The sequence below is a fragment of the Solea solea genome, chromosome 13, assembly GCF_958295425.1.
Source record: "Solea solea chromosome 13, fSolSol10.1, whole genome shotgun sequence".
NCBI lineage: Eukaryota > Metazoa > Chordata > Actinopteri > Pleuronectiformes > Soleidae > Solea > Solea solea.
In genome coordinates this window covers 24,035,924-24,052,115 of record NC_081146.1, presented here as the reverse complement: position 1 = coordinate 24,052,115, position 16,192 = coordinate 24,035,924, and the positions used below count along the sequence as shown (strand labels likewise).

The window sequence follows — 16,192 nt, the reverse complement described above, 5'->3', positions numbered from 1 at the left end:
TGCATTATGTCAATGATGTGTCCTGTGTGTGTTTGTATTTGTCACGGTTCAGGTATTAGATGCCACTTATTAGACACTTTCAGTTTCTCTGCGTCATCTGCGGCCATTTTCTCACCCATTTATTCCATTTTTCCTCCTGTTGTGTTTAAATCTGTCGACGACGTTGAGTCTCATCTCCGCGTTCTGTTAATGTTTTGGGACGAATAGCGACGGACGCTAGAGCTCCAGCTCTGAACTGCTCCGTCCACTTCGGCGTGTATTTGTAATTGTGGCATTCGTGTCACGTTACCCGTGGTCTCCTCACATCTGTACATTGACTTTCTATGTGATTTTTGAGACTGCTTTGCAGAGTAGGCAGGTGCTCCTGGTGCTGGGATATCAACCTTACATACAGCTGCTTTGTAAAGCAGCCAGTAGGAGGCGCCCTCTCTCTTTTGTCAACGATTTTCCTCCTTGTCTGAAAACAGTCTAAAGAAGTCTGGTTCTCCCTCAGATTTACACGATGCTGAAAGGTTATTATGGAATTAGTGATCAACAACTAAAAAGAGCCAGGTTTTGCAAATGCAAATTGGTTCATGAACTAATTTACAGTCAAGTTTAAGTTCAGTAGTCACAGTGTAATCCTGTCTATAAATCCTGCCTTATTATAAATGTAGTGTTGTCCTTTCACTAGTGTTCATGCAATTTAAATTTCATGCAATTTAAAAATTCAAAACACATTTACAAATGATTGATTCTCATCATGATGGAACATAATTGTACCTACAGGAGCCTGTGAGATTTCCTTTGTTTGCAAATCAGTGTCTAAACTTTTCCTCCTCTCCCTCCCATCTGGGTCACCAAAACTGGCCAACGGGCCCAAGCTGTCAGGACCAATCAGGTTCCTCTTTATAGTCTGTCACAGCCAATCAGAGTGCACCAGGTCTGTGGGTGGTTAGCGGCTTCCCCCTCGCCATCCAAACTGATCTGAGTTGAACAAAAGACGGAGCCTGAGGGTCGGCGGACGGCCAGCGCAGGCTCACAGCACTCCGTCACCCACGGACACACACACACACACAAGCTAAACTCTTGTCATTATGACCATCCCCACCCTTCACCAGAGGAGTTGGAATAAACCCCAATTACCAATGGGTTGCACTGGCAGACAAACAACACACACACACACAGTGTGTGAAGAGTCTACTTATGCAACCTTCTTTGATCTCACCTAATTTGGGACGGACACAAACAAAGTCTCGTTTATTCCCATCGTTTGTCTCATTTGTGTCTCGGCTGTTTTCGTCCTGAGTCTAAAAACCCTGATCCAACATATCCTGACCTGAGCAGACCCTGACCGCGTCGGCTGATGTCTCGTCTGTCGGGTCTTTCTGCGCTAATTGGGGTAAAAGACACTGTTGTTGTCGTTTGTTCAGATCTTTCAAAACACTAATTGCCAATTAACGCTCCACAGAATCTTCCTATTAAACGACCTAAGGCGTGATTTAGCTTTGTTGTCAGTGGTAATTACCTCACGCCATTAAGTGCATTTATGGCTGCGATTGCACCAACCCATCTGAGACCCTCCTTACTTTTAACAACAGCGACTGAAACAGAGTTGGAGTTTGACCAAAGTCACCGCAATGCAGAGAAAGCAAAAGCACACAGAAGATCAACCTCCGCTGGATTTCATCCACGTTTTCTGAACTCAATTTGGAAAATGGCTTTTGGGTTCATGCAGGGTGTGCAGCTCTGCAGACACTAATGCTACACAACAGAGGCTCCTCACGGAGCGTGTAAAACATCTCTCACAGCCACATTAGGAGCTGTTCTATACAGCGTTGTTGTTTTTGGACGTTCAGGCCACACCTGACACTATCATCTGGCCCACGTCCTGCGTGGAGTGATGCGGTCATTGTTTGCCAGATCTTGGCCACAAGCTGGCCACCGCAAGCAAAAAGCAGATATGTTTTAAGATAGCCAGTTGTTGCATTATTTGGGGGTCGGTATAGCGGAAAGGGCCCAAGTCCGATGTGTACTCCTAGTGCCGGTCCCAAGCCCGGATAAATGTTGCGTCAGGAAGGCTATCCGGCTTTAAAATCTCTGTCAAATCAGATATGCGGACAGTCATACGTCATGTGGAGGATCTGGCTGTGTTTTGGTATTTACTCAGAATTCCTCAGCGGGTCGAAATTACATAACAAATTTAGATATCATCGTTTCTTTAAGTGCTGTTTCCAAGATAGAAAATGAATGTTTGACTTTCCTTTTTGAGCCAAAATCTTCAACATCAGGAGGACGTTATTTTTAGTAAAAAAAACAAAAACAACCTACAATCAGTTGTTTACATCGCCTTAAGATGTAAATGTGACATCTTCGAGTGTTCAGTTTGTTTTCATTGGCTCTGTGGTATCACACACTTACACGTCTGCATATTTTCCCACTTTTCCCCAGATGTTAAAATGTTTTCCCTCCCGACTAATCACGTCTGTCATCAGCTTGGTGATGTCTTTCCAAAACAAGCCCCTTTTTTTCCCTGCTGATTAAATTTCACGATACATGAATTCATTTGAAACCTCACGTCATTTGAAAAGCGCTTCAGAGAGCGTGATAGAGAACAGTCTCTCGCGAAAACATGTTTTCTAATGAAAAGCGACATTGACTGAAACTCAATGCCATGCAAACAAAAAAATCATGACTCATGTTTTTTTGGGCGGCAGTCGCGCTGCATTGCGAATTATGGTGTGCAAATGATTAATTTCCCTTTGTTTTCTTTCTTTTTGGAGGTCAGAGAAAAGCCGGTCACTCACAGCCTCCTCTGGTTCTTATATCATTCAGTTTGCACCTTTCAAAACTTTGGGAAAACACATCTTTTGATGGAGAATGTTGCTGATTTCAGTAGTTTATCAGAGTTACTTTCTTGAGTCGTCACACTGTCCGTCAGAGGGGCTCTCCCATCGTTAATCCAATTAGGCTAACAAGGCGGTGAAAGGGAGACAGCGCTACTTGTTTGGTGTTCTTTTCCAGCGATGCACAGTGAGGCTTCTGGCAGAGAGAGAGACACCACTGAGGTTTCTCCCATCAAACTGCCTCGAATGTTTTCTCTTGTGTGTTCCAGCAAAAGAAAAGCCAGGAGAGATTAGACCAACCACCACTGTAGATTAACATTTTGACTTAATGGTGGCTCTGGATGGAAAGTCAGAGGAAATTACACTTTATCTTGAGATGGACAAGAAAATCGAGGAGTCAGTGTTGCAACAGAGGAAAAGTCAGAGAGATTCATTCTCTGCAGTTTCCAGGACCGTCTGCACACAATCTCATTGTTATTATTGAGATATTTTGGTGTGGACCAAAGTGGCAATGATGATAAGCGAAGCACACTTTACTCGGAGTAAATGTGAGCGGAGTGGGTCTATATAAAAAGTTTGAGGACTGCTGCTTTATTGTAAATTAATATATCGGTATTGGTTATCGTCTCGAGCAGTCTCAATTTATCGCCAAAAATTGGATACCTAGCATTCCCGTTTTCAACCCATGTTAGCAAATGTGTATTTCCGTGCTAGTTTGTGTCTTTAGACTAATACACGTCGTGACGTTAAAGCCAATCAATAATAATTACCTTTAGAGACTGCGGCATTGTTAGCCAGGAAATTTGAATTAAAGGTGTAGTCAAGGTTCAGGTCAGTTTTGGTCATGTTGACTGTGCTAACTTACTTGTCTCTGTTCTTTAATGTTCATTTAGTAAAAAAAAAATATAGTGCTAAAATGATGATTATCCCGTTTATATTGGCACTGTGTCCTGTTCAGTGCTGGGATATTAATTCTAACTAGTTGACAACAATGGAACGTTACATTTCAGATAGTACACACACACTAAGCTAATGTTAGCCTAGCTAACAACTTAGAACCAAGCAGGGAAATTATCTTTATGGAGCAATTTGATTTTGTTTTCACTGAGGAAAGTGGCAAAACATGGATTTGACTCCAGTTTTATTCAACTGTTGTTTGTACTTGCAATAAACCGACAGTAAAACAGCTCAAGCTGCTCTTTAGATACATTCAGTTCGCTCTGAACACAAATAGTCAAAAACATGCTGTTTGTATTAAAAGGATTGAGAAGTTACTCAAGTTGTTTCCCACACTAAAGCCCAATGAAGGAATGTAACTTGATGTCATATTTAATGTGAGTCAGTTTTGGTGAAAGTTTTAATAGTCTGAGGTTTTTTTCTTGATTCACAGGTGACTCACCCTCAGAGATGGTTTTCTACTTTCTGCTTCCACCCCGGCTACACCCTCATTCATCCACATTTTGGCACTTTGCAAAAACAGGCAATTGCCAACAGTGAAGCAGGAGTTGTGTTTTGCCAGTAAACTAAGGTTCCTCTCACAGCTCTTACATCACCACCCTGTTCTCACAGTGTTTCACTGACAAGTGCTCTATTTGATATTTAAAGACAAAGTCAGTCATGTGTTTGTGGTTATGCTGAGACCCGTGGCAGATTGGCAGGAACACTTGGTCCAATGAAATGTATCATAGGTCGAAGGCACCGTGTTTGAGGAGGAAATTCCAGATCATATGTCTGATTGAAATAAATGCTAGTAGGAAACTTTAATGGAAATAGTGCTCGTTCACGTTTTATGGAATTGCCTCAAGCGTTGTTGAACTGCATTGTGGCGGCTTTGATTGTGCTGTGTTTTATAGACGTTTAAAGCTAATCTAATAAAACGTGGAAGTGCCGGCACCAGACGCTGCATTTATCCAAATATTCACAACTGGTGCTACCCAGTCAAATCATAGCAGAGCAATGAAGCATAGCATTTTTGTAGCCTCACAACTGCGATTTGGTCAACGCCATGTTGTGGTTTTGTAACTTGAATTTCAGAAGCTTCACCAGCAACCGAGCGCCTATTGGACGATAACAGCTGTCAGTCACACTGATGTCCACTCATGTGTGCCATACTTTATCGTCCATTTCCCACAAAATGGAAGTATTATTCACAAAAAAAAATTCCCGACACTAGCTAGACCATTAGCTTTTCATGAAAATGTTAAATAGAGAGTTTAAAGATAAAAAAAAAGTCAAACAAGAAATAAAAATAGAACTCCTGGAGTACATTTTTCAAACCAGTGGAGTTGCCCCCTGGTGGCTATTCAATATATATTCATATAAGGTCTATGGTTTGTGGACTGTGCAAACACACTGATGTGCAATAGTTAGACTCAGATATTTTATTGCAATAATTATTGATATCGACTGATTTTAAACTTTTTTATTCCATGTCCATCCACAATTGTTATAGCAAATTATTTTGGATATACAGTAGTTGTGCTCCGGAATATAGGTACCTGAATGCTGATGCTGCTTTTACATCACTATGTCGTGCTGTATCATGGCATTTAATTCAGTCTTGATTTGAAATTTTTAAATTGGATGTGTAGAATTCGTGACAGCTGTCGTCATGTGATCGTTTGCAAACATTGCAGCCATCAGCATCACATCGATGCCATCACAGACAGACCTTCATCCAAAGAAACCCTAATATTCGGGCTGGAGCTCTCAGGATACTGTAGCATGGAAACTGCAGTGTGTGCGAGAGTCTTATCAACCCATTAGATCTAGTCAGTAAAACAAGAAATAGGGTGTAGTGGTGCAGAAATAACATCTGATCTGTGCTGCAGATCATAAACTTAACTGTTGTTCTCGTTTTTCCATTGCTGGTTATAAATTCAGCAGAGCCTTAAACGACGAAACGAGAAACCAAAGTCATCCTGAACTGAGAAGACTGAGCAGAACCACGAGAGGCCGGACTTTATGGTGGTGTCATCGACACAGATTCAGGTTTTCCAATGAGTCAGACCTTTAATCCACTCAGAGATGAGTGAAGATTTGTTTCTTCATGAGCTGATGTCTGCAGATCACACTGTAACATCACCTGGTTGTAGTAGTGTGATATCTGAGCTCCTGATAGTGAGTGATAGTGGGTAGTGTTTTCCCTCGAATGCTCAAATTCTCTTTGTCACTTCTCGTCTTCTCCATCCCTCGTTTTGTCACTTTCCTTCCTTCGATCTTTCTGTCTCTTCTCTGTCAGGAAGTGTCACCTCTCCCCGTCCCTCGTTACCGTCTCTGCTCATCATCCATTCAGACATTAGGTTTGGCCTTGTTCGGCTTGTTGCAGCAGGAGAAGGAAGAAGATTTTATAAACAAAATACTGAAATCCACAATATAACAATAACAATAGAGTTGGTATGGTAGGCTGTTGCCTTTTGTCTTGTCGCTGTCACTTCAATGTTGTTATTTTAAGAAAAAAATGGCAACACTTTCGGGAATAAACCCAGTCAGCATGTCCATGTGGGCCCAACAAAGTTTATATTTGGACTGACAATATGGGTCCCAAGTGAGTGGGTTTGTCCAAACACACACAAACGAGTGACTAGTGACTTGTAAAACAGTTGTTTTCAGTGTAACTGAATCATTAGAATCAGTTAATTAAAAATATTTGTTCAGTTCTACAGCGGCAGGGTTTGTGACGCCGCTCGCCATCAGCAGTACTGTCGCTAATTACACCAGACTCCTTTGTAAAATATTGAGATTTTAGACATTTCACTGGTAATTGTTGGAGATTAACCCACGTTTGTTAAGTCTTTTTAACTGATCTACAGTTCGGCATTGTTCGGCTTGATTCTTGTGTCAGACGTCTCTTCCTGTGCCTTCGAGCATACGTAGTATCGCCTCAGCGCGTTTGGAACCTCGCCAGAGCAGGTACTAAAAAAAATTCCTGGTACCAGGTACTATGCTAGTGTGGAACACGGGTGGAACCAGTATTGTTATCCAGAATATAACCCGTACAGGGCCCACATGGACATGCTGGCTTGCAATAATTGTGTTATCCTGTCTAATAACACTGTTGGTGTAGATACAGTTGCGAATGAATATCTAATTTTATGCAAAGTTTTAGTATCAATTAGTATCTCAATTTCTTTGTGACAACCCAAGTCCTAAAACAGCAGTCATAGAGAGAAACTGTCTTAATGAGCGTATTGCTATTGTGCTACTGTGTGTGATGAATGTGGTTGCTTTTATTTGAATAGCAGAGAGCACGGGATATTTACGGTCTTAAATCGGGCGTCACGCCCTCGGGCCGTAAAATTCTTTTGTGTAGTTGTAGTACAGTCTGCTTTTGTTCTGTGTGTGTGTGTGTGTGGTTCCAGGATTATATGCGGGGTTGTTCACTTGATGTGATAAACAGCACTGCACTATGGGACTGCTGGAAGGATTAGCCGCAGAACGACCCCGGCTTCAAAGACGCCGCTCGTCGCCGTAGCGCCAGAAAACAAAGCACTTCAATAAAACAAGGCTCTGCGCTTGTCAAACACCTCATGGCTGAAATGATAGATTCACACCTGGCGATGACGGGGAAATCCACATGAAACCTTCAACACGCACGTTTATGTTGGTGTTTCTTGTTTGATTCCTGTTTATTCAGGAAGGATTTTCCCTGAGGGCGTGCGACATCCTGCTACTCATCCTCACACGAGCGGTGACAGTGACAGTATTGCTCAAAGGCACGTTGACCAGAGATTCTAAAGGAATATGAGACAGTTTCAACGCACAGTCTAGCACTGCAATGACTACTGCTCTTGTGCTAGTAAACGAGGATTAGTGGGTAATCAATTTATTGAATCAAGTGTGTCCACGTCTGCTCTGCACCCTCTTTTAACTTGTTAGTATTCAGCGGTTACCAGTTTAGCACGACCAGCGCCATTTTGAGTGTTCCTACCATCCATTAACTTAAAAATATACAATTCTTCAAGCTGACAGAGAATAAAATCAGTATCCTCGTCAGTCCAAAAAATATACCAGCCTGAATTTCACCATGTTTTTGTTGCTGTTGTCTTCTGGGTAACAGCTTCTTCTATTATTTCCTGGTGTTAGCCAGGGGTGTGTGCTGTGGTACATACTCAGAGGATCCAGGTCCGCTTGAGTCCGACTTTGGTTTGAGTGATTGTGAACATGCAGGAAAAATCTGACTCCCAATCGCATTATTAGGGTGTGTTTGTCCAAGTTTGAGAAACTTGATTTAAGCTCACCCAACACTAGAGGATAATTGGCCAGATTTTGGTCCCGATCTGGACCTTGTGACAATCTTGGGTGCCTCAGCCATGACGTCATCCACATTTTGAAAATCATTCCAGTGTGGGGCATGCTTTAATACAATTTCAGTCAGACTAACATTTAAACATGTATTTTAAAAGTCCAGTTTTAGTCAGACTAACACAATAATTGTTTTATTTGTTTATGTCAGCAGCAGTGTATGTTGGTTAGTGTTCTGAACTCAGTATCAACAAATGCAACAGTTAGTGTTCGCAGAACTAATGAAAGAGAAAATGAGCCTGATCTACAGCAGATGTTTCAATTTATTTCCATTATGTCCGTGTCTTTTTTTTTTTTTACAATCCACAGTTTGTGATTTTGAGCATCTGGGCTCATATTGTTTCACCTAATATCATATTTTCATGTCAGTCCCTCGGAATCTGCGTTCAACATTCCTACAGGAATCCATCAACAAAGTGGCACTGACCACCAACCGCCACGCTCTCCGTTTACCATTCTTCTTTCCTCATATTTTCCTCTCATCTCGTCATTGTTTTACTCCTGAAAGAATGAAACTATTCATCGTTCTTGCAGCGTTTCTGTCAAAAGACCAGAACATAACTAAATAAATTTTCTTTAATATCGACATTTATATAGTATTATTTTTTTGTTTTTATTCTACATTTTACAAAGCCCACAGTCTGCATGTTAAAAGCCAGCAATAGCAAAGTTACACTTTGAAAAAACAGAACATAACAATGCATTCCATTTTGTTAGACTTTGATCCAAAACACTGGAATTCCCTTATTTATTGATTGATTGGATTTAGTGTTTTCACATATTCCAACTTTAACGTTATATTAATTATCATACAAAAGATTGTGTTTCTTGGTTGTTTTGTTGCTAGGTTGTGGCCTGTTGTCGTCAGAGGGTGTGCCCCGTTAATTTGTTTGCTTATTAGACCTCACGTCATATGAGGCATAAGATCATGACGAGTGATGTGAGGGACGGAGACGTTTAGAGGTTAAAATCCCATGGTCAGGTCAGTGAGATATTTTCAGCACATGCCGTTTGTTGTGTTGTGTTGGTTGTTTGGTTAAACTCCTCAACGGACCATGAGTGGACACACCTAATCACAGTGGAAATATACTGTAGGAACTGAATTTATGTCCAAAACCAGACACAAGGATATGACGTGAACAATTCTAACAAGTGCAGGCGACAACTACCATAATATTATGATTGTTTTATCTCTGCAGATAAGCCGATATGATTTATTCTCTTCGGATACAAGTATCTTTGAGTCCAGTGCTTATTAAACACCATTTTATGACATCAGTGCTGTCATTTTAAGGAAATTACTTGGCTTACTTTACAGTTTACATTTACTGATATAATCACTATAGGGACAAGAATATTTACAGTACAGTATTGAAATCAGGTGTTTCAATCAGGCTTTGGTCTGGACCCCTTATCGCCAATGAAGGACAATCCTAACGCTTTATGATACCAAGACATTTTGGACAATGCTGTGCTCCCAAGTTTGTGGCAACAGTTTGAGGAAGGGCCTTTTCTGTTCCAACATGACCCTGCCCTAGTGTACAAAGCAAGGACTATAAAGACATGGTTAGACTTTGAGCTTGGTGTGGAAGAACTTGACTTCCTCACCGCACAGAGCCCTGACCTCAACCCCATCGAGCACCTTTGGGATGAACTGGAACGGAGATCGTAAACAGATCTTCTCGTCCAACATCAGTGCCTGATGTCATAAATGCTCTACAGAGTGAAAGGATACAAATTCCCATAAAAACACTTCAAAATCTGGAGGAAAATCTTCCAAGAAGTGAAGCTGTTGTGGCTGCAAATTGGCGACCAACTACATATGAAAGTAATGTATATTTGAATACGCCATTACAGTCCCTGTTGGTGTAATGGTCAGGCGTCTGAATGCTGTTTTTCATATAGTGTATTCTCTCTTGTCTGACCCTCTGCCTCCCGCTGGGAACACCCAAAAGTACCTCAAATCCCATGGCTCTCCAACTGCAAAAATCCCTAATCCTAGTTCCTCACCGTTCAAGTACATTAGTGAATTATTCCTTTAATCCAAAATGGGTAGTGAATATAAAGCAGATTTTTTTTATGACTCAATGGACCCCCCCCCCCCACACACCGGGATTAAGTAATCGACCAGAGGAGAAGTACACAGCCAACGTCTCATTTCAATTTGCCTCTTCTGCTGTTTTTAATGCCAAAAACCCCTGAACTGACTTTGTCTTCAGTTAGTGATGTCATTGTGTGGCACTGGACCAATGTTAGGAGAGTCCGAGGCTGGAGAGTGTCTTCAGAAAGACTGAACTAAACATGTTGTTGATTATATGTTTGTCTTTGTCATGTAAATACTGTAGAAGCAACAGCAGATGTGGCGTCCGACAACCCAGTGCACTCATTTTCCCCAATATTCCCCTTTTACTGGGTATTTTACATTCTGAATCCAACCATGTCTGTAGCAAGTTATTACCCATCAACTTCTCATTTCCTGTCACCTCTTTGCTGGTGTCTCTCGGAGGAAAAAGCTCAATCATTTTCTTGATACAAACTCAGTTGGGTTGCTCGATATATTTTTTATATTCTATGGCCGATGCTGATACCAATGGCTGCTATATGATGGTAAAGTTCTGACAGTATATTTCCCCCCTCCTTCTGATAGCTAGAACAGTTTAAGAAAAACACAAGATTCATAACAAAACAGGATCAAACAACACAAAATGTATAAAGGAGAACAAACATCAGTAATGGTCAGTCAGATTCAGTAAAGCATAATTGGTCGATGCCAATGATTGAAATGATGAAAAATTATAGTGAGTAATAGTTTTTACCGCTTTCTTTTTTTGTCTTTCTTTGCAGGAAATGTTGCCACGACCAATGTCACTGAGCCGGGCATCACGGCCAATGTTACCTCCCTTCTCAACGAGGATGAGGGGCCTGCCAAGGTCGATACTATTATTGCCACGGTTACTACAATGAGCAGCTCAGTCAGTCCTGAAACGATCAACACTGTGACCCTGCGTGCGGGCCGTATCCCCCGCGCTGGCGAGGAGGAGGAGCAAAGCAGCGGCATGATTGGTGAATTGGTGGTTCCTGTGGTGGAGGAAGTTGGCGTTGCAGACCCGCCTCAGCTCACTCCTGATTCTGCTGAGACAGAGCTCCTGCTTCCGAGCAACCCTCAAAAAACAGATGCCACGAAGGGTGAGGAGGAGGAGGAGGAAGAGGATGAAGAGCGACTGCCGCACACTGACCCGCCATGGATCTACGCCAAAGACACAGCTGTGTTTGACCTGGACCATCTTTTCACCACCACTGCCCCGCCCCCAGCTACCTCCATCCCCTCTAATGCTGATGTCCTCCACGTGGACTTCTTTGACCCCTCCTCTCGTGGGCGCAACCTGGACCTGGCCCCTCCCTCCCCTTCATCCCTGGCCCATGAGTTGCAGGGGGCCGACCCAACCTCCTGGGCTATGCCAGATAACTATGACTACCTCACGCCCTATGAAGACGGTGTGTCCCCCACCGCAGATGAGTACACCTACAGCACCACAACTGAGGCCTACGAGAGCGATGAAGATCTCCGACTGCCAGATGGGTTCCCGGATCGCTCCAGGCCTCGGGTCCCAGTGTCCAGCTCCTTCGTCCCCGGAGTGGCGGGAGCTCCAGTGCCAAAAATCCCTGTAGCGGCTCCTCCTGCAGCCTTACCAGTGGATGGCTCAGATGGGTTGGGCGGATGCCGCGCGGGCTACCAGATGTTGAATGGAAGTTGCCGCTCGCCCTGTGACATGCTGCCCAACTACTGTTTCAACGGAGGACAATGTTACCTGCTGGAGGCAGCTGGAGTCTTCTGCAGGTAAGACATGACATGACAACACTACAGCTCCGTTTCCATCATGGGTATGGTTCAGTTTGGTACAGTACGGCACAGTTTGGAGTGGTAAAGCCCTGGGTCAGGCTTGCATTTTGACTGAGAACAGTACTTTTACTTGGTAGACGGTGTTTGGGCTGTGCCTGATGGCTGCATCAGCAAGATACGCAGCGTGACGTTGTACCGATGCCACCTTTTGCCTAATCAGCTGACCTTACTGTAGCATTTTACTCTGGCACACCAAAGGACGGGTGCCAAAAAATGTAATGGTATTGTGGCTGGTAATTAAGGTTCTATTCCTAATGGAGACACCAAAAAATATAATATAACAAAATACCGTACTGTACCAAACTTCTACTCAATGGGAATACGACATAACCCTGTACTCCCCGCACATACCGTCATCACCCAATAAAACAGTTTTCAACTTTCCAGGTCCACACTATCAACGTGTGAATCCACAAAGCTCATGGGAAGTCTTCCCATAGAAGGACATTTATTTATTTATTGTATTTAAACATGGATTAAATGGGAGACACATTTCATTAAAAGCTTTTTTGTTGAAGATTACAACGGTTTACAGGAGTTAGAATTAGGTTTCCTGACACATGAAACACAACATAAATGATTCACATGCTCATCTATAGGTCAACAGTGTGGCTCTCAGAGTTGAGATCTCCAAAGCACAGTTTCTACAGACTCACCCTGCGCCGTTGCGAGAACGTGGTGATCCTGTTAAATAACTGTTGTCAGGAGTTGTGTGTAGCCGTAGGCAACTGGACTTCCCCCTCTCATCTAAGAGTCTTCTTAAGCTCCAGCTGACTGGTGGGAAGTTCCAGGTTTACCCTCCTTTCCACTGGTCAAAACAACCCACAGCATCTGGCTTTTGTCTGCAGTTGGAGTAGATACAAGTGGTGATATGTCTCTGTAGCAGGCTGGATTTTATTCGGCTGGTTCCAATCTGCAGATTGTAAACGGTGCTATTTCCTTCATGATTTTTTATTAGGGTTGTCTAGTTGCTGCACCTTTTTCTAGCACAATGTTAAGCAGAAACTCTCCAGTGACAGTCGAGTTTGAAAGTGTGAAATGTTTTAGTTGGACCACCTTTAGCTTTAGTACCGCTGTGATAAGCAATGGCACGTTTTTTTGATTTGCATTACTGTATCACCAAAAATGTTAAGTCTTCCCTCGCTCATCCCAAATATTCTCGACGAAGTTGAGGTCTTGACTCGTCTGTGTGTGTCAATGATGACTCACGCTCCATAAACCACGCTTTCACGATTTGATTGTGATGAATTCTGGCATTGTCATCTAGGAATACAACACCAGACTGATCATTCATTATACTTAGGACAGCCAACCTCATTTTATTGGGCACGGAACGTTGCTAAACCCCGACCTGACCATCTGAATCAACCCCAGATCATAAAAAAATTATCCTGGCCACTCACTGTTCTCTGTACTGTCCTCTGGTCATTGTTACACAAGCATTCAAAGCAGAACAAACAGAGAAAACAGATTTTACTCCTGAGCAAACAGAACCTCAGATGCTGTAACTTCATAATCTGGTTTTCATAATGGATGCAGAAATCATAATGCAAGCAAAAATATTATTCCTCCTATTTATTTATTCCTTGGATGGGTAGTTTTTGAATTGTGGGATCTGTGGTTATGTATTTATTTTTATTTATATATAAAAATTACAAATATTTTTTTATTTGTATTTTTTTACAGTTGTAGCTTTTGCAGATTTAATGTTTTAATTGAAGTTATTGCACTTAAGTGCTCTTTATTCCTACATTATTTTCTCGAATACTGCCCCCCACGGGCTTGTACAGTCGAGGCACTAAATTAAATATTACAAGACTTTTTTTTCTTTTTATTTTCCTTGGCTGGACGGAGTATACATGTGTAATTATAGTGACATTGTCACTGTTTTCTATGGTAATTACATCTGTTGGGTTTCTTGCTTCTGACGTGTTTGTTGAGGACGTAACTGCTACTCACATATGGAAACAGTCAATCATCTTTTTTTTGCTTGTATACTCATTTTAAAGCAGACCTTTGCCAGTCTGGTTGCTTTTCCTTCTTGCTTCTCTACGGAGCTCCCCCTACAGTTTCGGGGTACATATTTTTGTCCCGCTTTGAAAACCCTTATACACCTGCAGATTATTTAACCATTATTTCAAACATTGACCATTCAACCAACTTTTTCCTGTTTGCTGTGAATGGACAGCAAAACACTTACTTATACATCGCACTTATGACTAGTACTTTGTAGTTTGGCTTACTTGAAGCACTTACTTACTTCTAGCTCTTGTTTGTACCCAAATGTTTAAATGCACTTATTGTAAGTCGCTTTGGATAAAAGCGTCTGCTAAATGACATGTAATGTAATGTAATGTAATATCCTGTGAGTAATTAGGGTTGTATTATATTAAAATGTCGATAATTTATCATTTTCCCGAGACTATTATTGGCATTTTGTAGGGAGGCTAGAAGAAAATGTTTTTTTTTGTTGTTTTTTTGTTTTAAAAAAAACCCCAAAAAACGTATACATCGCACTTATGACTAGCACTTCATAGTTGGGCTTACTTGAAGCTCTTACTTATTTCTCGCTCTTGTTTGTACCCAAATGTTTAAATGCACTCATTGTAAGTCGCTTTGAATAAAAGCGTCTGCTAAATGACATGTAATGTAATGTAAAAAATGTCTGGTTAGTTTTCAGCACCAGTAAAAGAGCAAAAAGCAAAACAGGTATTAGCCGCTATTTTGTCCCGATGGTCAGTTTTCATTCTGGGAGAAATCCATCACGGGGAAGAGAAGCAGAGAAAACAATTTCAAACTCCCTTTGTAGCCTCGGTTGAGGACAAATAGCTGCTCAAACAGCAAACAGCATCCAGTTTATCACAAAAAAGCAACATCTGGAAAAACCGCGAAGCACCTCAGACTAATGACATCCAGTGCCGTGTTTGTGCTATCAATTACCCAAACACAGGTTTGTCATTTCTGACAGCCAGGGACTTCAACATCCATTTCCCCCATTATCATGAGATGGATGGACCAGCCAATCAGTGAGGAGACATTTCCAATTAGTGAGCAGCTGCAGAGAGATTAACATGCAAATGTATGCGCCGTGGTGATCCACCTCCTGTCTCAGACTAATGCAGAAACTGTCACCGAGTCTGACACTTTAAACAGCGGTATCTGCACGTGAGCAGAGAACAGATGCAGTGAGTGAAGGGTCAGGGACGAGACATTCAGAACAGCCAAATATCTACGATGATGAAAATGTGTCTCGGATTCACCTGCTTGAGAATAGCAGAGGCAGAGATTTTATAATCTGTCCCCTAACCCCATAAACCCTGACTGGGTCTCATCCGTCATGATTAACGCTGCATCCATATATACTGCTTTTTGCGAGTCTTGTAGCTTGTTTGCCTTTTTTCTTGACGGAACACCTATTTAATTATTATTATTATTATTTTTATGACAACATCTTCAGAACTCACCGCGCCCTTGTCCTCTCCTGGCCTTGTAGTACATTTGTTTTTAACGGATCCGGGCAAACCCAAGCCACGGAGCCATGTCCATGCTAGGGCAGGCCTATAATCTCATTCGAATTCCATTCCTTATTATTTTTAATATTCAAACTACAGTATTAACTTAATATCAGGTTGTTGTGGGCCTGAACACTCAATGCTCAACACGACTTAAAACCTCAACAATACATTTTTACCCTCATATAATATGTGTAAATATGAGTGGAAGGTGTTGCATTTCAAGAGTTACAAATAAATTTGTCACAGTTAAATCACAAAATGTTACATTATTTAGAAAAGTGGACTCACATGTGAAAATCAATGATTAAAACTCTGTAAATGACTCCAAAATAAAAGCCAGACCACAAAATATAATTTAATGTCCTTTAATTTTAAGAGGTACGGCCCAGGCTTGTAATTCTATTATCCAGAGTCAGTGTGTTCTGTAGTTAAGAGGCAGAAAAGCCTCGCCGCCACTTTTTATGAGGCGCACACGGAACATTTAGAAGGTAAGCACTGGAGTAAGTGGTTTGCCCCGGACATAAAATGAAAGAGTATCTCTGATGTGAGGAGGAGGAGGAGGAGGAGGAGGAAAGTCGTTTAAAGCTTCATGAATAAATAAGAGAAGTTAAAAAGATTAAAGATACATGAATTCAGAGCAGTGATCA

At 41.8% G+C, this 16,192-nt stretch overlaps 1 protein-coding gene across 11 annotated transcripts in view; it reads left to right on the top strand.

Moving 5' to 3' along the window:
• cspg5a (chondroitin sulfate proteoglycan 5a) overlaps positions 1 to 16,192 on the top strand; it is a 52,795-nt gene that overhangs the window by 9,993 nt on the left and 26,610 nt on the right. For all 11 annotated transcript variants that reach the window (XM_058647315.1, XM_058647312.1, XM_058647308.1 and 8 more), the window contains exon 2: positions 10,974 to 11,967. In XM_058647315.1, the coding sequence (XP_058503298.1) occupies positions 10,974 to 11,967 (994 nt within the window). The remainder of the gene's footprint in view (positions 1 to 10,973; positions 11,968 to 16,192) is intronic.